The sequence below is a fragment of the Bubalus bubalis genome, chromosome 10 (assembly GCF_019923935.1).
Source record: "Bubalus bubalis isolate 160015118507 breed Murrah chromosome 10, NDDB_SH_1, whole genome shotgun sequence".
Lineage (NCBI taxonomy): Eukaryota > Metazoa > Chordata > Mammalia > Artiodactyla > Bovidae > Bubalus > Bubalus bubalis.
The window spans coordinates 36283959-36311056 of NC_059166.1; the positions used below are offsets into that span (position 1 = coordinate 36283959).

Genomic DNA, 27098 nt, shown 5'->3' on the forward strand with positions numbered 1-27098 from the left:
TTCTCTCCTGTGTAGTCAGAGCTGATGTGTAATTTGCTATTGGAAGCCCTGATAGAAATACACACATATCATCAGGCACCTTTCTTTGTACCAAGAGAATTTCACGTGTTTTATGAACATTAGGGTCTCACACAACTCAGGATGGAGATTATGTTGGTCCCCAATTATAGCTGAAAAACTTGAGATTCAGAGAGGCTAAGTAACTTGACTAAGATCACACGGGCAATAAGCAGAGAGCTGGAGTGTGATCCAGGCTTTCCTACACAGAGACTGTGGTCTTAACTTCTGTCCTCTGGCTCCCATCCTCTGAGGAATGCAGATCATTACCATTAACTTCCTGTACAGATGGTTGGATGGCATCACCGACTCAATGGACATCAGTTCAGTTCAGTTCAGTCTCTCAGTCATGTCCGACTCTTTGTGACCCCATGAATCGCAGCACGCCAGGCTTCACTGTCCATTACCAACTCCTGATGAGTTGGAGCAAACTTCGGGAGTTAGTGAAGGACGGGGAGGCCTGGTGTGCTGCAGTCCATGGGGTCACAATGGTGAAGTCACAGTAGTGACCGGACACTACTTAGTGACTGAACAAAAACAACAATATATTTTGGAGTACTTTGTTATGAAAAGATTTTCCTCAAAGCACAGTTGGGGAAGGGTTTGCCTGTCTTACCTGAGTATCAAAAATAGGATTTGACAGATATGGGTTGTCACTGGTTAGAATGCTGGATAGAGGTAAGGTTTTTCTCACCCCTGGTCTGCTTTGCTTTGAGATATTTGGAACTGATATCAAGGCAAACAGGAGATCCTGAAGACCATACACAAGTTTTTTAGGAGGGACATGGTAAGGGAGAGGGTAGGGAGGAAAGCAGCTTATCACAAAGATTCTGTCAGGAGTCCTGCTTGTCACATCATTTAATTTTTACGACACCTGGGTATTCTGCCTGGAGCAACCTATACCCAGGGGGCTACATGGCTAAACCATCCCTATTCCCCACTTCTTTGGGGAGTCTTGTCAGATCTTCTCCTCCCATCTCTAATCATTTGACCTCTCCTCCCTCAACCTCCTAACCCACTTAATTTATTTCCATAGCCCTTCGTATCACCTGACAGATTACACAAATTTTTATTTTCTCTCTCCTCACCATTAGAATGTAGGCTTCATGAGAACAGGGTCTTTGTTTTGCTAACTCGTGGATGTTCAGAATTTAGAAGGTACCTGAGAGTGTAAGTACATAGAAAGTACTCACACTGAGGCTCTCAGAGTTTTATATAACTGGCCTAAAATTTCATGGAAATTGATGGAACCACATTTAAATTCTAGTCTATGTGACTTTTAAAATCCCTCCTTTGCTAAAGACCTTTGCTAATCTGGGAAGATTCCTGTATTTGTACGTGATTGAGGAAAGAGACAGCACACAGGTTTTTTTAGTTAGCAAAAAAAATCTTAAGTAGCTAGCCAGCTTCCCTGTTTTACAAATGAGGAAATGACTGTGATCCATTGAGAATAGGTGACACGATCAAAGTAATTCCACTATTTACTGATGGAGAAAGGACCAGAATCAGGATACCCAATCTCCCAGTTCAGTCCTAGCCCTCTGTACCCTTATGCAATCACTTTTTTCTTTACAAAGTGAGCCCGATTTTGATGCAGCATTCAGGTATCGGTCGTAGGTGACTGGTGTGAAATCCTGGGTCCTGTTATTTTAATGCCATAATATTAATGCAGTAAAGCAGAGACTGCAAACCAGATGCCCACAGGGACCAGCAGATAGCGTAACAGTCAAGCTGCCGGTGGGAACTCTGGCAAACTGCCTGCCCAGAGAAACATGTTACAAGAGAAAAAGGTGGTAAACCAATCAAACTGTTTGAAATACCCTGCTGGCCAAATGAAACATTTCTGTCAGCCAGATCTTGCCTGCAGGCTTCCAGTTTGTGACTGCTAAAGTTTTAGTGTTAATAGCTCTTTTCTTTCCAAAGGAGTACGTTTCAGTAAGTGGGGCTGTGTAGGAAAATATGCAAAGTGGTGTCACTGTGGTTACTTGTTCTTTAGCCCAAGGATCAGTGGGTTGGGCTGTCAAAGTTCACAGAGGGAAAATAATTATCAATAAAAGGAGTATTTATTGCCCATCTTTATTACCCTGCTGATAAAGTTGAAGAGTAATGTGTTTTCTCTGTCATAATACCATCTGTCCTTATGCAAAGTGCTTGGTTATGCTGTTTACTGACTGAGAATCAGGAAATCTTCTTGGCGATTTGGCAGGACTGTGTACCTGTATTTACTGTACCTCTATGTCACTGGGCAAATCACCTGCTTTTCTACTCTGCTGTATTCATGTTTGAATAAACAAGGGCTGGATTTTATAAGGCCTAGGGAAACAAAGAATTCTGAGGATTTCATGCAGGACTTAAACCCAGCTCTTTATCTTTGGCTCTAAAACAAACCAACAATGACGACAAAAAACCAGTGTTGTCAGAGAGAAGAGAGGCAGAGAAGACTTGGATGGTTTGTGTTTATCACTTATGTCTTTAAGCATGTTGATAATAGCCGGGGATTTGCTGCGGTCCCTCTCACGTGCCAGCTGGGAAGCTGAGGCAGGTTGAGAATGATTTGCTTAATGATCTGTAGGGTCATTTCTGCTCCAGACTCCATTGTAACTTGAATGACTATTTCTGAGGACAGGTTGCAAAGGCTTCTGCCGTGTAGAGCATGGATTCTGGAGCCACATGGAATAGATTGCATGCTGGCTTTCCTTCTAATTTTGATTTATTTCTTCAATCCTCAGTTTCCTCATCCTTAAAATGGGGATGATAATAATGGCGACTATCTCATAGTCTTGCTGTTGGGATCATTGTTCTGGCAAATTATTAAATACTCCTTCTATTCTTTTTTTTTCCTCCTTTTATTCTTGTCGTGTAGCAACCATGTGGCATCGATAATGAAAATCAAATTTTATTAACATTTACATTTGAAACACAGCATGTGAATTTCCCCCCTTTCCCAGCAGATTTAGGGCTTTTAAATTTCTTGGTAGGAACAGAGATGTGTTGGAATTAAAAACTGGCAAGGTTATTTGAACCTTGATGTGAGGGACAGTGTGGGTGTGAACTTCAGTGTTTGATTCGTACCAATTGATTACAGCACAGAGGTAAAGATGGATGACTCTTGTGAGATGGGTGTGAGCTGTAGGACCCGATGTTAACAGAAGAGCTAACTTTTGGACATGTGGCTGGGTAGACGTGCCTGGAACCCCTTACACAGTGAAATGGAAAGGCCACTTGCACATGTGGATTTGGTATCCGTCTCAAAGATCATCTGATGCCACTTTGCAGTGAAGGGAAGAGTTTATTACAGAAGATGATATTTCGGTAGCTTTCCTGGGCTACTGTGAAGGACCTCTGCACTGGGAGAACAAAGATGTCTCTTCAGATCCATACTGGAGTCTAATTAAGGCAGGAGACTGATAATAGACAAATTGCCTCCACTTTAAAAGGAGAGTGCGGATTCACACTGAGTATTTGTTCAAGGAGCCAAGAAGCAGGCATCATGCCCTGATGGCCCTTCATACTGGGCCGCACTGGCTACTGAAACAGCATCCAGTCCTTATCTTCTGCACTTTCATCTTCTGCCATATTTGGATACAGATGCACAGTCTCCCACATCAAAGCCCAGCTTGTACTCCCAGCTTTGCTTCTGTGACCTGCAGTAAAACCAAATTTAAAAAGTATATATGGTAAGGCTTTTACATGGAATGGTAATTATGCACACTGATTTTTAATGGCTTGGCATCTAGCAAGACACCTTAAGAGGGCCTTCTGCCTCAGGGAGCAGCAGTCTGCACGGGGCTCTCTCCTGGTTGCAGGCCTGGGTGTGCTGATCCTGTCTGTGGCAACAGTGGGCAGGGCAGCGACGTCAGCGTCGCCTGGGAAACAGAGTACACAGAAGATTCACTTGGTGGACTTGAAACCAGCTCTAAACAGCTGTTTGATTCCGAACGAAACTTCAGCAGAGTTGTTTGCTGCGTGAGCTGATGGGATGAGGTGGCGGGGATGGGCCGAGGGTAGGCAACAGAACATTCTTCATACTGTTGTCAGGGAGTCTTTGGAGGCAACAAATGAACCTCACCTCCCCACATAGCCAGTCGCAGCTGGAAATCTTGAAAGAGAGTATCTTGTTCTCAAGCCCCCACATTACGTAGCCGCGTGGTGCATAGAGGGCAGATGCCAGCCTGAGGTGAAGCCAACCTAGCATCCAGGCCTTCTGATTCTGCCCCAGGCTCTCAGTGCTTCTCCAGCAAGCAGTGGCCCCAAAGATTCCAGTGAATTCTCCCTCCACTCACATCACATTTGTTTTTCAACCAATTTGTTGCTCAAAAAACATCCCTGAATATTAAGGAACATTAATGTGTGTGTATCTTAATCATAAATAGAAGTTCTTTATAGCTTTAATGCAGATTCACCTTTGTGGTTCTTTCACTGTTTTAAAGGTTTTGTTTCCTTTTTCTCTTCTTCCTCTTCTTCTTGTTCAGTTTTTATTTAATGTACTTAGCAAGAGAGAACCACTGTGTACCTACCTTCATGCTGATTCTTTAATTAGAAACATACAGTGCCCCCCTCACCACACGGACTTGTCTATCCTGTTTAAAGTTCTTTGTTTTCAGGGAATAAGCTCTCTTGCACTCCTGTAGTTTTAACTCTCATCTATATGCTGATGACTTCTAAAATTATCCTGCCTTCAGTCAGTGCCTCTTTTAGGAGCTCCTAATCTAGATTTTCAAACCCTTGCAGCAATTCTTTTCTAATTTGAATGTCTGTAAAAGTCACCTGGGAATCTTGGTAAAACGCACACTGGGGTTCACACTGGGGTACGGTTTGAGATTGTGCTTTTCCAACAAACTTGATGCTAGTGCTGCTAGTCCTGGAAACACACTTCTTACCCCAAGGGTCATTAATTTAAGGCACAGAGGTAAAGACAAATGGATCTTGGATAAGATGGGTATGAGCTGTAGGTATATGATGTCACCCAAGGGTCTGTAACTCAAATGTTGCAGGTCCAAAGTGAACCCATCACATTCTCTGTCCAACCTGTTCCGTGTTCTACATTCTCGCTCCCAGTTAACGATGTTATCTGTTTGCCTGGCCAAGAACACACTGGAATCATTTTGCTTTCTTCTGTGTCCACCATCCTGTTCATCTAACTGGTCACCAAGGTCATCTGAGTCTACCTGAGAGAAGCTTCCTGAATTTGGCCTTTGACTTTTGTTTCTAGCAGTGCCCTCTGGGTTCAGATCCTTATCTCTCAGAAATCCCCTTATTCCAGAGCATCACAGCTCCAGGCTGTCTCACTATTTTCTTAAAAGTATGTTTCTTAAGCATTAATTTGGACTGACATTTGCTTGTTTAAAGACCTTCCTCTGTCACATTCCAAGTGTTTCTGGATGATAGTGAAGGTTCAGTACAGTTTGGCTGTGGCCCTTTCTTCCCCCCAATGCCTAACGCCATCCCCTCACCTCCCAACTGGTTTCACTTCCCTGGAAGCCAGTATAGTCTGTCTATATCAATCCAGTCACAGTTCCCCAAGCTCACAGTGTGTCTTTGCTTTTATGGTGGCCACTGCCTTGAATGCCTTTCTCATCACGTTCTACCTAGCAGAATATTGCTCAGGCTGCACACTCTATCTCATATCGCTCTTCTCTGAACTCCTTGACCAAGTCTCTTCCTTAAAGCTTGTGACTTCTGATCTCTGCTCCCATGGCAGTCACCACTTGCACTATTGTTTTGGAGTTCATTGCATGGGTCTTTGTTGCTTACCAAATTCTAGGCTTGCCTTGTCTGAAATACACCTACATCCCATCATTTAGCATAGTGTGGAATAAAGTAGGTTTTCCCTAAGTGTTTGCTGAGTCACTGAAAAAGCAAATATTCTGTAGTCAGACAGACATGAAATTTTGCATGTTAGGAATAGAAGAAAATTATTTCACTTGTATATATTCGGGTGTATGAGGAAAACCTGCCCACCACCTCATCCTTTCTGCAGCTGCGCTGTCTATACAATAGCCACCAGCTATCTGTGGTGACTGAGCACTTGAAATGTGGTTGGTCCAAACTGTGCTGGGATACAGGCATAAGTTATAGGATTTTGAAGATTCAAAATGAAAAAATAAAAGCAAAAGATTTCATTAACAATGTTTATGTTAATTACACATTGCAGTAATACTTTGGGTATATTGGGCTAAAGTACACCATCAAAATTAATTTTATCTATTTATTTTTTGTTTTTTAATGTGACCACTAAAAAATTACTACTGTGGCTTGCCTTTTATTTCAATTAGACAGCACTACTATAAAATAACAACTTAGTGTCACATTCAGAACAACTCAGGTTTCCTGCCACTCCCTCCCTCTAATTGTGCTTTTTAATATTCTGTCAGGTATTTAATGTTTAGGGTTAAGTTTTCAATTATGAGTTGTTGATTTAAAAAAATAAAATCATTTATATGAAAATACTACCACTGAATTCAGTTTTCCCATTTGTAGTGTCTTTTGAGATGATTCTTTCAATTCTTAATGAACTACCAAACTAAATCTCAGTAACTTTACTATATGTCAGCTATCAAGAAAAACTCAGAATGTTTATTTCTTTATGTACCATGATATATGGAGTAGTAAGAAATAGAAAATTGGAAAGTTTACTATAAAATTTGTGCTGTAAAATCCACATCTTTAACCTATTTTGCTGGTTTAAAATCACATACATTCCTTACCATCATGAAAATCTTCTGCTTCATTATTCAGTGTTTAAACCGTAAGGATTATATAAAAGATTTTTTTCTTTTTACCTTGAGATGTCTAAAGCACTTGTTTTTCTAATTTTCTATAGCCATAGGATCCTTTTCCAGTACATTCTTAAATAGATTGCCAGGTAACTTATTTATCAAAGTTTCTGTAGTTGAGGGGGAGGAATAAGTGGGGAACACAGAGAGGTTCATTTCCATCACCTTATTTTCTCCTTCCTTAAAAAATGCAACTCTGGAAGTTCCCTGGTGACCTAGTGGTTAGGATTTGGTGCTTTCACTTAGGTTCAATCCCAGGTCAGGGAATTGAGATCTCACAAATTGCTCAGTGTGGGTCGATGGGTTGTGGGGTGGGGGGAGCAACTCTAAGGCAAAGTGACTGGTTCAGACTTTATGCATGAAAACATCAATGTGAACAGATTAGACTTATATAATTTTTAGATTTAGAAAAGACTTGAGGTATTCTTTATTTTTCTTTTTTTAAAAAATTTATTTCTTGTTAATTGAAGGATAGAATTGAGGTATTCTTGTTGTAGGGTGAATTTTATGTCATGCTTGCTTATACGGTGAACGGTAAGGGCTGGAGAAAGGCTGATTTCTTCTGACTTCCAGTAGAATCTTTTTTTCCCCATACACTTTCCTGTAATAATAGCCTTAAAACTACTCTTTCCTGGGACATTAGTATGGACAAACAATGATGACAGCACTTGAGATGGGAGGATGGGGTAGTAAGCTGTTGGAGATAAAGTGAGGACATTTATACCATGACTCATAGAATAGTAGCCCAAAGTGAGGATGGGGTGACCGCTTAGGAGGTAGTCAGTAAAATGTCAGTCTCTCTTCCCTCTGTACTCACTCCATAGCTTCTTGCAATTCACTGATTAGGGTTGAAAATGGCACAATGAATTATGCAAAAGCTATTTCTGCAGCAGGAGCTGTCTTGCAGCCTAATGCACAGATGGAAAGATCCTCTTTTAATCATTGTTCCCACAACACTTGGAAGCTTTTTGAGGAATAAGCACTCAGAAGTGGAAGTGAATGGCCTTCAACAGTAAATGAGTTCCTTCTGCAGAGAGGAACTGAAATGTATTTATATGCAGATGGTTGCCCTGTGTTTGAATGCTCATCCATGTCATCTAAGATTCAAGCCAAACATCTCTTGAAATGCTTGGATTTGAGATGGTTCTACTGGAGGAATTACTTCTGCCCGGCTGGCCCAACATTATTATTTTTCTTCAGAAATGGCGACAAGTATTTAAATGCCAATTCATGAAGATATGCAAATTACATCTTTTTCTGATCTTTAGTTACTACTGAAGAGACTGAATTAGTTAGCATCCCCTTACTTTTATTAGCATAATATTAATGCAAATCATTAGCAAGGGCTTTTTAAGAAGGAAAGCAGAACCATCCATGGAAAGCAATTCAAAGCAGTGTTTATGTCCTCAGTTAGGAAGGAGAAACATTTATGACTACATTTCTTACTTTGGTATCTGTGCCAAGGACCACCCAACTGGGCCTTTTTTGGTACTTGCTTCTAAAATCAGCAACACCTTGGAGGTTTACTTGCAGATCAAGAATCAGTCGGGAAAAGGCCCAAAGGTTATATGCAGGTACAAAGGTTATATGCTGGTATCTGTATCATGATTCAGATACCACTAAGAATATGGTATCTAAGAGATTGCTTTTTAAAATATAGGAGGAAAAGGTAAATGAACGTTATGCATTGAACAATTCAAGGTATAGTAAAAGACTGTCTTAAAACTATTCCCAGCAAAGGGGTTAATATAAAGAGGACACTGATTAATTCTTTATTTGCTTGGAGGAAATGGGCTTAAATTGGAGGGAAGTAAAGTTGAATCAAATAACAGGAAGACACTGTTGGCTCTGGGGAGAGCTTTATAAAATTAGAATGAGGTAGAGCAAGAGCCTGGAATCTCCCTTCTTATTGCCTATTGTTGGGATACAAGCATTTTGTATACTCCCCTGCATCTGTGTCTGCCTCTAACTGGACTGAGCTCTGCAGCACCTGCTGTCTGCACTGCTCATTTGCATGGAGTCAGTGTTCCCTGGACTATTATTTTCCTATGTGTTTTATCTATTCTAATATCATGTAAACTCTTAGGGATCAGAGGTGAGGCCTGCACTGCTTTGGACTTCAACTTGTATATGTGCATGCCAAATCGCTTCAGTCGTGTCCAACTCTTTGTGACCCTATGGACTATAGACCCCCAGGCTCCTCTGTGGAGGAGGGGTTCTCGTGGGGTTCTCTGTGCAAGAATACTGGAATGGGTTGCCATATCCCCCTCCAGGGGATCTTCCTGACCCAGGGATTGAGCCCATGTCTCTTATGTCTCCTACATTGGTAGGTGGGTTCTTTACCACTAGCACCACCTGGGAAACCCTCACCTTGTATAGTACCTTGCAGCTAATGAGGAGCCAGTATTTGTTGAATGAATGTGTGAATAATCACAAGTTGGTTATTTGTTGGTATCAAGTGAGAACTCAAGTGCTATAGCATCATTCCACCAAAACATTGAAGTGTTAACCTAATTCCAATTCCACTGTTCTTTCCAGTGTCCACTTCATTACTGAATGGAAAATATAGTTAATTATGTAGATTAAGTAGGCTTCTCTGGTGGCACAGTGTTAAAGAACCCACCTGCCAATATAGGAGACATTAGAGACTCGGGTTTGATCCCTGGGTGGGGAAGATCCCCTGGAGGAGGAAATGGCAACCCACGCTAGTATTCTTGCCTGGAAAATTCCATGGATAGAGGAGCATGGCAGGCTACAATTCACAAGGTTGCATGGAGTTGGACCCAGCTAAAGTAACTTAGCAGGCACTCAATAGCATAATGAAGACCAAAGATTGAATGTAGGCATTCTTCAGTGAAATTTTCTATTCACAAAGCTATTGGATTAAGAAATTTACATTCCTGTATTAGATTGGTTGGCATATGCTTAGAGTTTCACAAGTATTTCTAGTAAGAGCTGTGTATTTAGTTTACAGAACTGTCTTCAGCAAATAACTAAAGTCCTTTATGAGGTAAGGACACTTAATAGTTGGCCCTCAAACATCTAAGTTGAAAAAGAACTAGAAAAATTCTGAGTCTTGGATGTTTACTGTGCAGTGTCTGATGGCCTAGATCTTTCTAACTTACTCTGACAAGATAGTAAAGGAAGTTTATCTTTGATCCCTGGCTACCATGCCCTTGGTGCCCTGCATAAATACCACCTTCTGCCTTAGGGGCGCGACATCCTTTTATCTTTTCCTTGTAGAACTTATTCAGATTGTGTTCTGTCTCAAGAGGCTCATTCTCTAGTCAGTCACCCTCTTGCTAATCTCTTCAGCAATGTTGGCTTCCGGAAATGACAGTTCTTTCTTCCACCTCTCTTTCCTGGCAAGAAAGGGCATGGGTGGCACATCTGGCTAGGACGTGAATTCCTGGGAGCCTTGGCCTGTGCAGAATATGGGGTTCATTTGAGAGGGTAACTCAGCAGATGACCTTTGGGAAAGAGATATCACTCAGTCTGGATTGTTTCTTTGAAGGGACTGGGCAGAAAGGAGAATCCATGTATGGAGTAGTGGGGTCAGCAGTAGAGAGCAAGAGGAATGGCAGTGGGAGACTGGAGTCCTTGAGCTGGACCTTGATTTATCACCAGCTTTTTACAGAATAGGACTTCCCTGGCGGCTCAGACGGTAAAGCATCTGTCTACAATGCAGGAGACCTGGGTTCAATACCTGGGTTGGGAAGGTCCCCTGGAGAAGGAAATGGCAATCCACTCCAGTACTCTTGCCTGGAAAATCCCATGGATAGAGGAGGGTGGTAGGCTACAGTCCATGGGGTCACAAAGAGTCGGATGTGACTGAGAGACTTCACTTTCACTTTCACTTTTTATAGAATGCCAACAGCCTTGGCCATAGCTAGGGGGGGAACTCTTGTGAATTTCTTAGCTTGTTTCAAAGTCCCACAAGGAATGGCATTTTGGAACCAGATGCCATATTACTTTTGATGAAGTGGGAATATTGCTGCCCCATGTAAGTAACAGGTTGACAGTAGGCTTGCAAAAGCCTGATGATGAGCTGGAGACTCTCAGACTTCCTAAGAGGACCAGGAGAGGAATTCAACCAGGACAGGTGCATAAACTTAAATCCAGCTTGGAGGATTTAATCCTCCCAGAATTTGATGTGGCAGAATTTGATTTGATTTAGTCTTTCTTCCCAGAATTTGATTTACCAGAGCTCTGTGTGCCCATAACTGTGCTGGATGATATGGGAATTGCATTAGTTAGGTTTTCTTTTTCTTTTTAATTTATTCATTTATTTTTGGCTGTGCTGGGTCTTTGTTGCTGCGCGTGGGTTTTCCCTAGTTGCCGTGAGCAGGGGCTACTCACTAGTTGTGGTGCATGGGCCTCTCATGCTGTGGTTTCTCTTGTTGCAGACCCAGGCTCTAGGGCGTGGGCTCAGTAGTTGTGGTACATGGGCCCTTCATTACCCAGCGCCATGTGGAATTTCCCTGATCGGGGGTTGAATCCACATCCTCTGCATTGGTACGTGGATTCTTAACCACCGGACCACCAGGGAAGTCCTAGTTATGTTTTCTTATTTGTAGTTTTTCTTTCCCTTCTTCAGTTCAGTTCAGTTCAGTCGCTCAGTCGTGTCCGACTCTTTGCGACCCCATGAATCGCAGCATGCCAGGCCTCCCTGTCCATCACCAACTCCCCGAGTTCACTCAGACTTACGTCCATTGAGTCAGTGATACCATCCAGCCATCTCATCCTCTGTCGTCCCCTTCTCCTCCAATCCCTCCCAGCATCAGAGTCTTTTCCAATGAGTCAACTCTTCGCATGAGGTGGCCAAAGTACTGGAGTTTCAGCTTTAGCATCATTCCTTGCAAAGAAATCCCAGGGCTGATCTCCTTCAGAATGGACTGGTGCCCATAATTTTTCCCATAAAGCCCTTGCCCATTCCTCAGGGTCACCTTAGGTCTCTCTGTCTTTTGGACCTTGTTCCTGTCCTCTAAACAGAGCTCAGCGACGTTGACTAAAAAGATTTGTTTTTGTGAGATTTTTGGTTTGTTCTGTTTTTTCCTTCAAAAATTAGGTTTCAAGCCCCCACCCCCAGGCAGCATTTTACTATTAGAAATTGCCTTTAGTTTCCATGTTTTATTTTATATTTCATGTCTTTTTGAGGCTACTTGTGTTCATATCTGTCTTATGTCGAATCAGCTCAGATTCTGAAGCATACTAAGAAAAAAGTGGTCTCAGATAATCTCATTGAAAAAGGAAAAAAAAGTATTCTGTAATATTCAAATAGTCTACTCTGTAACTGACTTCTGAAAACATATAGTGGAAAATGTTACAGATGAATTATTTCTAAGCTTGGCTAAATTATTTTAAGAGCTGGAAATTATTTCTTCACCACCCCCTTCCATCTCCTCGGTACAGCTGACTTTTAGTACCTGGCTTATGAAAATACTTCCTGGCCTTCAGAACTTACCGGTGGAACATTATAGTCTTTGAAGGTCATTTGGAGCTATCCATAAAATTACACTTTGCAGGCTAAGTGAAGCAGCTTTCTTTTTCCTACCCAGGTATTTGCCACACAGTTAATGCTGTTTTAAATTGTTCTGCTATTACTACTCACCAGCATTACTTTGAAATGATGTAGAAATATGTGTCTTCTCCCTTTTTATTGTGAAACATAAACACAGACATCCTTCCACTTTGAACATTTTTTTCAGTGTTTGTCTATAGCAGTCCTTATGCTGACTGATGGAAGCTTGGTTTTATGCCACTGTGACCCCACTGAGATAAATGATTTCCCAACCTTATTGTAACAAACAATCCCAAAGGACTGAAAAGAGTTTAATAATAGTACCCCCATCTTTTCCACAGTATATGCCTGTGCATTTAGCTTCGATTATTATCAAAAGGGTCTTTTTTTTTTTTTTAATCAAATCTTGCCTTATGTCCACTGGCATAGGAAAATTGATGTTAATACGTATATAAAGTCTTATAGAAAGGCAAGAGAGTGGCCCATAGAAGTAAGTGAAACCATCGTCCAACAGTATTCTAAAATATTAGTGTTCATAGTTTTGTGTTACATCAGCAAATATTTTGTTAGTACCTATGTGATGGTGCGGGCTTCCCAGGTGGCTGATGGTAAAGAATCCACCTGCCAGTGAAGGAGATGCAGGTTTGATCCCAGGGTCAGGAAGACCCCCTGGAGAAGGAAATAGCAACCCACTCCAGTATTCTTGGAAAATACCATGGGCAGAAGAGCCTGGCGGGTTACAGTCGATGGGGTCACAAAAAAGTCAGACATGACTAGGTGAGTAAAACAGCAACAACCTATGATGGTAGGCTTTATGAATCAATGGCAGCTTACTTTATGAATTGGAAAGAGAAATCAGAAAATTGTAATTTATCAGTCTGTAGTCAGTCAATACCCAGAATGAGTGTGCTGGCCAATAGTTAAACATCTATCCTGTATCCTAGATCTTGAAGTATATTAAGTTTTGTATGTAAGAGAGTTGCACATTGGTGAAAACTTATCCATTTGCATTAATGTAGTTTTAAGGCATATGGTTAACTGTAATGTTGAGATTCTAAGGTAATGGAGGGCGTGATAGGGGAGTTTTGAATGAGGAGTTCAAGCATATTAGAGAAGATGGGAAGACTTTTGATCTTTTACCTCTGAAAACATGTTGAGAACTTGATAGACTCCTCAGAAAGAAATAAGCACAGCTTTGAAACCCAAAAGGCAAAAATTTGATTTTTCAAGAGCAATAAAAAATAGGTATACGCTTGATGACAGTTTTGGGTGCCGATAGCCGCCTTTGAAGCCTCATAACTTTTGTGAGAAAAGAATCAGGCATTAGACAGTTGTGAGAAAACCAGACTCCGGCTCAGGAAAGAGTAGCCTATGGAGCCTAGGGTCCTGTGTGAGTGGGCTTCAGGCAAATCTAGGAGGACTGTGGCCAACGGTGCTGGGGGGGGATCCCCAGGATGGGCTGTGGAGGTAACCTAAATTATTGATCTGAATTTGCAGAAATGGTTATTTGGGCAGAGGTTGAAGGGGAGGTGAGCGCATAGTGGTAATTAGAGAGGAAGTGAAATTCTGAGGCAGGAAAGGGGAACCGCAGCAGCGCCTGGAGCGTGTTAGGGACGATGCTGAAGCAGAGGTCATGAACCAGAGGCCCTTTCTGAGAGCTGTCTGGGCTGCTGGTTCAGTGAGGAACTGGAAAACGCCACCTTTGCCTAGCGTCAGTATCATTTCTAATCTCTCTGACAACTCAGACTTGAGTAGGCTGGTTGAACAGACATCTCTGATAAGGTGCCCAAAACACTGCAGGCATTCAACAAATATTTTATTTGTTTTAGCAATTAAGTTGACAGGATGGAACCAGGGAATGTGTGCTTAAAAAACAGTATGCCAGTGCTTGTTTGTGACTTAATATTAGGTACAGTCTGATAGGAAAATATTTGTTTTATATGTTTCATATAAAGAAGCCTAATTTCAAATTAAGCACTTAAGAGTTATAGAGGCATAGAACAATCACCTATTAATTACCTTTTAGGGTTTCCTGATGACTAGATTTTTTATTGTCTACTTTTCATGTACCTGTTTTATTCCTTTGTGGTTTTGTGCAATTAAATAAGAAACACCTTAGAAATTAAAAGGAGGATGTTGTTTCAGAGACAACGATAATTCAGTAATTAATAATCAAACAATTCCCAAGCATCTGCTATGGTAAGTGGATGGCTAAACCCAGGGACACCCAGATGAAAAAACAACAGCAGCAAAAAAAAAAAAAAAAAACAACCCAGAAAGACCTTTGTAGATACTTGCCCCAAGGAACACACAGTGTAGTGGTAGAAATACAAGTGTGGGTAACACAGTCTGAGTTGTGGTCAGGGATGGGGGGAGACTGAAGGAGCAAGGAAATGTCTTTCTTTATTCCAACCCCCATGGAGAAAGGTGCCAAGATATGACAGCTGGAAAACAGATCCAACTGGAGGGCCACCAAATGCTGAGTGGCTGCTGGTGTTGCACCTCCAGATGTTTCACAACTAACCAGAACAAGGAAAGGCCAGAGTTCTGGATTCGAGCTGTGTCAGGTGCATCCCAGTGTCCGGTAGAGACACATCCTGGTGATGGAGAATTGAGATTGAGGGGAGTGCATATGCAAACTCAGTTCCATGTGCTTTGAACCAGTCTTCCAAGATCTTGACATTTCACGTTAAAGTCCCACTTCAGATCTCTCTAGCCTCGTCTTAGAAAATGACTTTGATTTTAAGATCCTTGGCTCCCATTTGGCTACTTTTTGAGTCGTGTCTCCAGTTGAGGAAGGAAAAACTGCCTCTTGAGAGAGATTGGGGGAGCTCAGAACAAAGAGTATCTCACATCTACTGAGAAGAAGCCCTCAAAAATAGGAAAGTCCTCTGCCTGGTGGTTGGTGTTATCCCATGATTTCCCTTTTACATAACCTGTGCCTCTACTTAAAAGGGAAGGGAGTTTTTCCAGCTTACTCTGGTTGCCTCATGATGCTTCCACATGCCTTTCTGTGTTGTACCTTTCCTCCTTCCTTTCTACTAGACCTGGTGGTTGTGGCTGCCGCCTATAGCCTTTATTCTGTTAGTGATATTCACATATGGGTTGGTTCTACCACAGTGTTTTTGTAAAAGTGATAAAGCCAAGTTTTCAAAGCTTTCTCGCAGCAACCTTACTAATGTGCTTCTCTTCCCAGCTTGACTTGGGCAGTGTTGGGTAAATGGTGCGTCATCAGTTCATTTGTTCATTGTTTTGCTGTGTGTCAAAGTTGGGTGGACACTCTGTGATGACTATAGCAGTGTGCTATGCAGATATTAAGTGATTTTTATTTTTAAAGAAAAAGCTGAAAGAAATAATGAGTAAATTTTATCTCCACCCCTCCACCCCATGGGCTTGCCTGATGGTTAAAAATCTGCCTGCAATGCAAAAGACCAGGATTCAATCCCTGGGTCAGGAAGATCCCCTGGAGAAGGGAATGGCAACCCACTCCAGTATTCTTGCCTGGAGAACCCCATGGACAGAGTGGGTCCTACAGTCCATGGTGTCGCAAAGAGTTGGACTCAACTGAGTGATTAACACTAGGATTAACACAACTACTACTGCTTCCCCCCGCCCCCACTCCCCCAAATGAAAGGGTTAAAATGTACAAAGGATACAAGTAAGCTTACTTGGATTGTGAAAATTAGTGTGTTTCTAAAACTGTAGCAGTTGGGTTGGGAAGAAGATGTAAGGAACTTTTCTGCTGCGCTCTGAAGGCTGCCTGGGAGTAGGGAAAGAAAGGCCAGAGAGGGATTGCTTCCGAATCAACTTCTTCCTGCCTTAAGGCATTGTCAGTGTTCTTTCTTCCTGGTGTCAGAGCCACTTCTAATAATTACTGCTTTCAACTAACAATAGTAGGCATTCAGTTCACAGGGAAAAAGAAATGACATGGGTCATTCATAGGCTGCAGTTCTTCCTAGTCACTCAAATTCAATGTAGTCTGATGGACAAGGCCATTATGGAGTATTAATAGCTTTACTATCTCAGATGGCAGTGATTACTTTAAAATCACTGATAAAATGAAAGAGAAAAATCTACACATCAGAAGCACTTTCCCCGCCCCCCCCCCCCCCCCCAGCCTAGAGGTAATGTAGATCCAGAGTGAATGTTTAAAACATTTTAAACATCTTTGAAACAAAGTTTTAAAAAATATATATATATATTTGAAGTCGTGTCCTAGCATGGCATAAATCACATTTTAGAAAATGCATTGGAAAAGGTTTCTCATGCATTTTAAAGAGGTATGATTTGATTGTTAAATGTATTTTTCTCTAGATAAGTATAGTGGTCATTCAAAAACATTAATTATAGGCTGTGTCAACAAGATCACTTTTGGTTTTGCTATGTGCAAAACTCACAAAGACTGGAACGTTGGATGTGAAAAAAAGTAAATTCTACCCTTTCCAGTCTATTTGGTATAATGACTGCAGAAGAAATGAGGACACCAATTTTGGTTCCACCATCACTTTGCTGAGATTTTGAAGAAGATTTAGCCCTGGCAACTCATTTCCTCATCTAGAAAATCATGGGATAGGTTTAAATCTCTAAGGTCCAATAACATTCTAAAGCTTACACTTCAATAAATATGGCTTTATCTAAAATATACTTGGTCATTATGGTTGATAAGTCGTGATCTCAATAAGAACTTTTTTTTTGGCACCTTAAAAACAGAACAAAAACAAAACAAAAATAGCCTTATCCTCATATCTCTCAACCCAGTCCCTTCTTTTCCTGTGTTGGAAGTGAAAGGAGAATAAGAAGCATGCAAGAGAGTATACTTCTTTTAGAAAGGATCTTGTAAGAATAGAAAACCAAATCCTAGCATCAAAGGACTTCAAGAAAGCAGACTTTGAGCCGTAAAAATGCTTCTAGAAGGAGCAGGATTGAGAGACAGACTGGATGTGAAGTTTAGCAGTATGACTGTTGATGGGGTGGAGTGCACAAAGTAGAGATTGGATCATGTAGTTAAATATGAGTGCAAAGAAGTGTCCTAGTTCTAAATAAATGCCTTGAGATGATTATAGGAAGAGGTACAGATGGCGAAGGAGCATTAAAGAAAATACCCATATTTCAAATACACTGGCCAAAAGGGGAAGCTTAGAATTTCTACCCATTGTGCATGATGGATAAAAGTGGATGATGGAAGACATTGGTGAGGCAGGGGTTTTTAAATATGCTTGTATTTTTTGTCATTGTAGTATGAATTAAATATGGATATATCATTGGAGTAAGTCCCAGTTTTGATGAAAGGCCGTAAAACTAAACTAAAATAAACAAAGAAGTAGGTCAGGAGTCACTAGGAAAGCATGTCTATTTCTTTCAGTAAGGCTTTCTGGAACATTGCCCACAGAATTGAAAAGTGCTTTCTCAGATCCATTAGGTGTTTTTGAGAAATCCTGGAGCAGCGGTTTTCAAAGTGTGGCCATGGAACCCGAGGCTCTTGAGACCCTTCAAAGGGTCTAGGAGATCAGAACTGTTTTCATAATAACCCAAGCTGTTAACTGGCCTTGTTCATTCTGATGCTCTCCTGAGAATACAGTGGTGTTTCCCAGAAACTACATGACTTAGAATATCGCAAAAGAGTAGATGCAGAGGGAGATGGGAGAATCCATATGTCTTCTATTAAACGAAACATTAAAACAGTTTCAAAAATGTAAAACAGTGCTACTTATCTATTTTTTTTAGAAAAAATATAGGGCTTTTCCCCACCTCTCCCCAATGTTATTTATGATGTTTTCTTAAATAACATCTTAAATATAAGATTATTTCTTATTAAATGAATTAATATTTAAAGTTTTTTTAAGTTTTAAGATCTAATAGTGTACATATCAATGAATATAATCTATCTCAAAAACTCTTTGGAAGCCCTTGAAAATTAGGAAGTGTGTAAAAGAGTCCTGAGACCAGAGGTTAAAGAATGACCGTCCTTAGAGGATAAGCAATTTCTCTGAACCTTAGAAGAGGGCAAAGGTGACTTTATTAAACTGTGGGAGAAGCAGTTATCTGTAGTTAGCAGTTACACAAATGTTAGCAATGATACTAACTTGAGTGCCTTCTCCTTAGTTACCTCTAAGGTCGTTCCTCAGTAGGAATTATTTGATGTTGTTTTGTTTAGTTGCTAGGTCATATCCAACGCATTTGTGACCCCGTGGACTGTAGCCTGCCAGGCTCCTCTGTCCATGGGATTTTCCAGGCAAGAAGGCTGGAGTGGGTTGCCATTTCCTTCTCCAGGGGATCTTTCCCATCCAGGAAGCGAACCCACATTGCCTGCATTGGCAGGCGGATTCTTTACTGCTGAGCCACCAGGGAAGCTCTTATTGGATGACTTACAACAAAATCGTCAAGGCTATTGGCATTCTTGCCATTTTATAGATAGCAGCAAGTTAGAATCAGAGGAGTGATTTCCTCCAGGGATCATGAAAGAAAGTTAAGTAAAGCTAGAATCATTTGGTGCTTAGGACTCCCAGTCCTGTATGTTTCCCTGTCAGTTCACTGACTGCAGTGGTACCAGGATGAATCATGCATGTTCTTCTAGCGGACCACAGCGAAGTGCGTGGTAGAGTCTGCCTCCTTCTGGAGGACAACTTCTGTCAGATCAGTTTAAGATTTCTACGAAAAAATAAATAACAGGTATCACTAATACCCTGAATGATGTCAGTATATTTGAAATTCACTCACCGAGTAGGAAAAAAAAAAAGAAATTACAGAAAAATGGGAGAAAATACACCTGGGGAAAATACAAGGAAACAGATCCCCAATTTTTATCAACACAGCATGAGGACATGCTGCAAGAAGATAACACACCATGAAGGCCCAGGGGACAGAGGGGGCCTGTAAAGTTGAGTATTTGCTGGTATGTTAGTGCCCAGGGAAAAAGAGCCCAAGTGATAATACTGTGATGTAATGCCTTGTCCAGCAGACTAAGAAGCAGCTTCTTTTAGAGGAGTGTCTAGTTCTGTAGTTCTAGTTGTAAAAAGGTGAGAAGTGGGGGAGTTGGGGAAAAGTGTTCATGGGATATTTAGCATATGGGATTCTGGGTGGGGGTGAGGAAGAATGCAAAGAGAATTAGCATTGGCAGTGAGTCAGGTGGAGGTAATTGGTAGTTGCCTGTGGTGGGGCAAATTGTGTGTTTCTCTGATTTGAGCACCATGTGTTGGCTGGGATCTTTGGGAAATACAGAATATCTCTGCTCCATACTTCATTATGTCTAGCAGATGTTGCTTTTATGTGTTTGAGTTCAATTTGCAGAATGAACATGGTGTCATAAAAGCATACTCCTAAAAACAGAAGAGAGGAAACCAGTTAACTGGCCTGTTACCAGGACAGTTTTAAGAAGGGACAGGCTTTTAGCTGTGGCCTGTCTGAACTACAAAAGTGAGAATAATCTAAGAAGAAAACCAGTGACATGACATGTTTATTGATGTAAACTGTAAATAAAGAATGTTCAGTCACATTTTTAGAAAAAATGTAAAATATTCAGCATCTAATTAAGAAGGGGACTTTCACTGGATGGTTGCCTCCTTCCTATATTCCATCCCCTAATATTTAAAAAAGAAATTGTTTTCTTGCAAAATTTGCCAGTGATCCAAAAAAAAATAAAATAAAATCTTCCCTTTCCATGACTCAGTATCTTCAGGTTATTATAACAAACCTTTTCAGCTTTTGAATCTTAATAGAGTCAAAATATTGAGTAGGTTCATCAGCACTAAATGATTAGATTTTTGCTTTATGCATGTTTTGAAAGCAGGCCTTGATATAGAAGGTTTATTTACGTAACAGTGCTATTGCTCAATGCCCTTGCATTTTTCTGCACATGCTATCTTAATGGAAATTTACTGGAAAATTCTTGCCAGAATAAACACATTCCTTCAGGAGCGAAAGGCTTAATGTACTTTTCGTTCAACGGCACCTCTTTCCTGTGAGCAGATAAAACACATTATTTGGCATTAGTCATTATACTTCACACATTCCGCAGTTCTCATCGTGGGGCTAAGGTTATAGAAAATAGGAATATAGTAGACAATCTTAAAATGAGAGGTAAAACAAAAGCAAGGAAGGGTATCCATATATCTGACATGAAATCAAAAGTGAATTTGGCAGATGCTCTATAAAATTAGTTTGAGCTAGTCCTGATAAAGCAGGATTAAGGATTATGAACCAAAGATCAGTTGAGCTGGTGATCACAGAAATAAAAAGTATAGTTTACTTTTCATTTCTAAGAGAAAGAGAGCATTTTCATTTGCATTTTAATTTAAGAATCAGAATGTAAACCCTAAATGGAGGACATCGATGGTATCATGGCCACTGGGTGAGAGAAGGGACCAGAGTGGGATATAAGGATGTAAACAGGAGCCGGGGCAGGGAGGGAGAAACTGTCTCTGAATTAAGGGATGGGGAGGCAAACAGTGCCCAAGACTAGAGGAAAGAGATTCACACAAACACGTCTAGACGTCCTCCTGTTGGCCCTCATCTAACACTGACCCCCCCATCACCACCCCAGGACTGCTACTGGAGCGAGATGATAGGAATTGTTGCATTAATAAAATGTGTAATCAAGACAGAGAGAACCGTTTTTACAGGGATAAAACTGGCCAATTAGCATATTACAGTTAAGTCAGTTATATTGCATTTATTTGCAGCAATAGGTAATTCTTTGACTTTTTCTGAGAAGTCAGTTGGAATTAAACTACTGGGTAGATTCCACCAGAGTTTAGTGACCTTCTTCCTTATGCCATATTAAATCCTACTATTTTAAATAATTATGGGAGAGGCCAGTTTCAATGTGAAAATGTTCACAGACAATTAAAGAATTTTGTTTTATTGCATTTCTTTTTATTTTCTCTATGTGCAGTAAGTAAACCAGTCTAGCAAGAGTGTATCACTTCCTAATGTCCTCTTGGGAGATTAAAAAAGCGATTTGAAATTAAAATAACAAAATACTCATTCACCAATTATTATCTCTACTCAAATTATATTTCTAAAAAATTATTGAATATAAAGGGGAAAAACATAGCTGAAAAATTTCCTCCTTCAAGTAATAAGGCTTTTCCTCTTCTATCTCAATATAAACAATCATGAAACAATTCAGTATTTCTCTTCTATATGGGTTTTTATTATTAGGCCTTTTAATTCAATTTTCGTAGTAGGTAGGATATGATTTATAAAGAAAAAATATAGTTGAAGTTATTAAAAAACCCACCCTATTCACGTATCCTTTTATCATAAATTATAAGCTGAATGGTTTAAGAGGTAATTCTCAACTTATTCAGAATTGCCAATAAATGCATTTTACCATTTTTTAAAATATATGTAAGTAATAGGTACATTTATAAGTGTAAAGATTAAATGTTGCTTTCTAAAATAAGGTGTAACAGTAAACTTAATATATTATCCTTCTATTTATGTTTTGGTTCCAAAAAATAAAAGGAAAATTCAAGCGGTACCTCATTCATTGTTTGCAGATATTTGCTGTGTAAGGGTTGACTGAGTTTAATTTATAATTATCAATGATAAATATGAAATACTGTGTAAAATTCAATCCCAAGTTTATTAACCTTTAATCAGTTGCTTTCTAAGAACAAATTTTCAGGTTTAAAGGAGCTTTAAAATAATTTAAGTGAAATGGAAATGTAAAAATATTTATCACATAGCTGTTTGTTCATTGCCAAAGTTTTCTGTAGAGGATAAAACTTTTCATTTTACAAACATGTTATAATCAGTAGCCTCTCAAGGCAAACAGTTTCAAAGCAAACATCTCTTTGGTTTTGTTAAGGAGAACTTGAGTTTCCAAGTTCTCCAGCTTAGTATTATGATATTGTAGAAATAATACTACTTCCTTATACACTAAAATGAACCATGTTTTCTTTTGACTTTACAGTAGAAGATATGGCCAGTATACTATGAACCAGGAAGTCACCAAAGTTACAGAAAGACCTCCATTTGATCGATCAGGTTCCCAGGATTCTTTGGATGAACTATCTATGGAAGCTTATTGGACTGAACTAGAAAATATCAAGAAATCTCATGAAAACAGACAAGATGATCAAGAGGTGGTGGTTGTCAAAGAGCCTGATGGTAATGATGAAATTAATAAAACTTTTTCTTAGTTTATTTTGCATGTATTGATGGGAAATGAATACATAGGAAGAAAGAAATTAAAATGAGGAAAACCAGAAAAAAAAATGGTAGTTGCCTTTCAACTTAAAAATGACTTAATTGTGGCAGATTATAGATGCAGCCGCCAAATATAAATGATATAAGTAAAGTCACTGAGTTTTGGATATGGCTAGACTCTTATTGGCTAAGCTGTATCATAGACTCTTAGGGCTGGACTTGATCTTTGAAATCATCTAACCTCTCTTTAAATTCCATCTGTGGTATCCTAGCCCCATGGTTGTTTGGCCTCAAGTGAGTAGAGATGCTGATGATGTTGGTGTTTTTCCATTGTTCAGCTTGAGCTGTTTTGATGTTCTTTATTTTATTGATTTACAATCTGTTCCACACTACCTTTGACTCACTTATTGTCAATCTACTTTCTGGAAGAGCAGAACAAATCTGCTCTGTTGTTTGCATGACAGCTTTTCAAATGATTGAGGATAATTATCTTGTTACTAGACAAATAACTTTTTTCTAGAAGGAAAAAGATTCACATAAATCAGTCCTTGGTGGTGGATTGCAGACCTATCCTAGTCTTGGTTATCTTATCTTTCAAACTGTTGTCTTCTAGATTGGCAACAGTACCAGCTGAGCTTAGGGTGGAGGTTTTGACAGTGAAAGTGGAAGACGGTATTAGCATTTTTAGCCTCCCTATTTACTTCTCATATTTGGTTCATAATTGCTGTCATCTCTATCTGCGTTTCCCACAGTCCCCATTATTGTACTTGATATTCTGGAAGAAGCATGGAAAATTTTACTTTTTTCCCTCCTCTTAAATTTCATGCTTTTTAAAAAAAAAATCAACATTAAATTCAAGTAGACACTAGGTTTCTCATGTCTAACTCTGGTATCTATTATATTAGCTTGCTTTCCATGCCTTGTGCTGACCATAAGTTTGTAAGTATATCTTTGGTGTACAGGCTGATACCGATTCCAAAAAAGAGCCACGGTCAGTACCTTGGGACCCACAGCTAGCAGTGACCTGTTTTTCAACAGAAGACTTCTTAATGATGCTAAATGACTTAGCATCAAGTTGTTTAGTACTAAAATCTGCATAGGTTTTTCTCCTTTGCTATAACATTGCTTGGGGAAAAAAAGCAACCATTAATACTTCAGATATGCAGATGACACCACCCTTATGGCAGAAAGTGAAGAGGAACCTCTTGATGAAAGTGAAAGAGGAGAGTGAAAAAGTTGGCTTAAAGCTCAATATTCGAAGATCATGGCATCTGGTCCCATCACTTCATGGGAAATAGATGGGGAAACAGTGTCAGACTTTATTTTTCTGGGCTCCAAAATCACTGCAGATGGTGATTGCAGACATGAAATTAAAAGACGCTTACTCCTTGGAAGGAAAGTTATGACCAACCTAGACAGCATATTCAAAAGCAGAGACATTACTTTGCCAACAAAGGTCTGTCTAGTCAAGGCTATGGTTTTTCCAGTAGTCATGTATGGATGTGAGAGTTGGACTGTGAAGAAAGCTGAGCGCCAAAGAATTGATGCTTTTGAACTGTGGTATTGGAGAAGACTCTTGAGAGTCCCTTGGACTGCAAGGAGATCCAACCAGTCCATTCTAAAGGAGATCAGTCCTGGGTGTTCATTGGAAGGAATGATGCTAAAGCTGAAACTCCAGTACCTTCGCCACCTCATGTGAAGAGTTGACTCATTGGAAAAGACTCTGAATCTGGGAAGGATTGGGGGCAGGAGGAGAAGGGGGCGACAGAGGTTGAGATGACTGGATGGCGTCACCGACTTGATGGACATTAGTTTGAGTGAACTCCAGGAGTTGGTGATGGACAGGGAGGCCTGGCGTGCTGCGATTCATGGGGTCACAAAGAGTCGGACACGACTGAGCGGCTGATCTGAACTGAACACTTGAAAGAGGAAAGTTGGAGATTTTCCTTAATTTAACATTGATTTGTAAAAGAAAATGATAGCCAGCTCATCCTTTTATTTGGGTTCTCTTTCATTTTACTCTCATTCTTTCTCACTTTACCAATCCAGTTGAGCTTATTTGGAATAATAGTATCTTTCAACCTTTCTGATCAATGTTTCAAGATGGCAGCAGCATACCGGTGGCCTGCTGAGTAAGGAGAAAGCATTCTGCGCAAAGAAGCACTCAAGCCTGATACATAGCCATGTGTCAGCTATGTCATAACTCTTCAAGGCTAAAGTGGATTCATGAAATGTTGCTCATGATGTGATTATCAAGAATTGGGAGTGTTTCTACACACCCATGCCTTTTCTTTGACTTTAAATAGTTTGAATTTTACCTCTACTTTTTACTGGAACAAGCTGCTCTATATTGTAATCTTGTTTACTTCCCTTATGGCAGTATCAGCTTTTTCTGACCATTTACACTGAATTCTACTTTAATATCTTTAATAATCACGGTGAGTTTTTATTTCAGTGAACAGTTTTTGTTGCCTGGCAGGCAGAATGCCCTGCACTGCCTTATGTTTCTTTTTTTGTTTGTTTGTTTTTTTAATTTTATTTTATTTTTAAACTTTACATAATTGTATTAGTTTTGCCAAATATCAAAATGAATCCATGCCTTATGTTTCTTGAAGTCAAGGTTATTGATACTTTATTTCTGCCCTCATGGAGTCTAGATAGTAGAGAAGCTATAGACAAGCACAGTGGTCAGTGCCCCGTCTTGTGCTGCCGGCTATAATGGAGCTCTGCAAAGTTCTTTGCATGCAACATGCTCACATTTGGTTATGAGGCAACCAGGGCAGCTGTGCTTTAGTTTACAGATGAGAAAACAGAGTCAGCTTGAGGCTAAGTGACTTGACCAAAGTGACATGGCCATCAAGGTGCAGGAATGGAGTATGGACAGATCTTTTGTGTCCCAAGTCCTTGGTTTTCTGATGTCCACTATAAATGTGGAGCTTGGAGTAAATCTGTTCTAGTTGTCATTCAGTTTTTCTACAATCATCAATAAATTTTTTTTGGCCATGCCTCACAGCAAGTGGGATCTTAGTTCCCTGACCAGGAACTGAACCCTCACCCTCTGCAGTAGGAGCGTAGACCATCGGGAAAGTCTTGAATTGTCAACAGATCTTACACAATATTTGCTTTACTATTTACTCCCTTACAGTGTTTTGAATTGATTCAGTTGTTTAATTAGTTTCCTATAATCTACTTGGTTTTTTTCTGAAAGCAGTTTGCTTTTTAAAAAAAAAATTGTAAAGAAAGAAAAACAGGACTCTGGTATGCTGACTGGGGGGTTAAAAAATTAATTTGAAATTGATTAGTTCCTGATGTCCAGATGCTTTTTACTTCTTTGCCACACTGTCAGCTACAGAGAGCAGAGAAAATAAGCCTTTCCATCAATTAGGGTCGGACTCTGGGATAGTGCTGAATGTAAGCCAAGAAATAGGGCTTTAATGGCCATCTCCAGCATTGACTTCCTTCTATAACTTGCTGGAAGTAAGTTATCTTTTCATTGCTTGCTCATCTCTGGAAAGGGAACAGTATTATCTTCCCCTAGTTAATCTGCAGGGAAGTTATAGAGGTTAATCACATGTGAAGTCATTTAAAAATTTTAATTGAGTATATATGAAATGGATCTAAAATTTGATATCTTTATGGCTGGAGTTTATGGCAGTGCTCCAAGTTTCAGATAATGATTCTTAGCACTGTGGTTGGGTTATGGTACAAGAGTTTTAGTAAGAGTTTTTAAAACAGTTTTTAAAAATGTGGAAGTTCTCATATTTTGTGATTTAAATACCATTTTTTCTCTACTGTCTCAGAAGGAGAATTGGAAGAAGAGTGGCTTAAGGAGGCCGGTTTGTCTAATCTCTTTGGAGAGACTGCTGGAGATCCCCAAGAGAGCATGGTGTTTTTATCAACACTGACCCGGACGCAGGCGGCAGCTGTTCAGAAACGAGTAGAGACTGTCTCCCAGACCTTGAGGAAAAAAAACAAACAGTACCAGGTTCCTGACGTCAGAGACATATTTGCTCAACAGACAGGGTCAAAAGAAAAGGAGGTAGGTTTTCTTTTTCAGTAACATAGAGGAATAATGGCTTAGACTCAGTTGAACTCGTCCAGTTAAATTCATATCATTAAAAACTTAATGGGCATGTATATGTAAGGCCACCATAGCTTACTTGGTAAAGAATCCTCCTTCAATGCAGGAGACCCTAGTTCAATTCCTGGGTCGAGAAGATCCTCTGGAGACAGGATAGGATACCCACTCCAGTATTCTTGGGCTTCTCTGGTGACTCAGCTGGTAAAGAATCTGCCTTCAATGCTGGAGACCTGGGTTTGATCCCTGGGTTGGGAAGATCTCCTGGAGAAGGGAAAGGCTACCCACTCCAGTATTCTGGCCCGGAGAATTCCATGAACTATATAGTCAGTGGAGGTCGCACAGAGTTGGACACGACTGAGAGGAGAAGGCAATGACACCCCACTCCAGTACTCTTGCCTGGAAAATCCCATGGACGGAGGAGCCTGGTGGGCTGTAGTCCATGGGGTTGCTAAGGGTCGGAGATGATTGAGCGACTTCACTTTCACTTTTCTCTTTCATGCATTGGAGAAGG

The 27098-nt window shown here is 40.2% G+C and overlaps 1 protein-coding gene across 4 annotated transcripts in view; it reads left to right on the forward strand.

The window, feature by feature from the left end:
- Positions 1-27098, forward strand: part of ARHGAP18 (Rho GTPase activating protein 18) — a 206798-nt gene that overhangs the window by 119384 nt on the left and 60316 nt on the right. For 3 of the 4 annotated variants that reach the window (XM_025294562.3, XM_006069503.4, XM_044924245.2), the window contains exons 2-3: positions 22271-22467; positions 26307-26545. In XM_025294562.3, coding sequence (XP_025150347.2) covers positions 22271-22467; positions 26307-26545 — 436 coding nt within the window. Of the gene's footprint in view, positions 1-3524; positions 3735-22270; positions 22468-26306; positions 26546-27098 lie in introns of those variants that run through there. The other variant, XM_044924243.2, reaches the window with a different exon arrangement.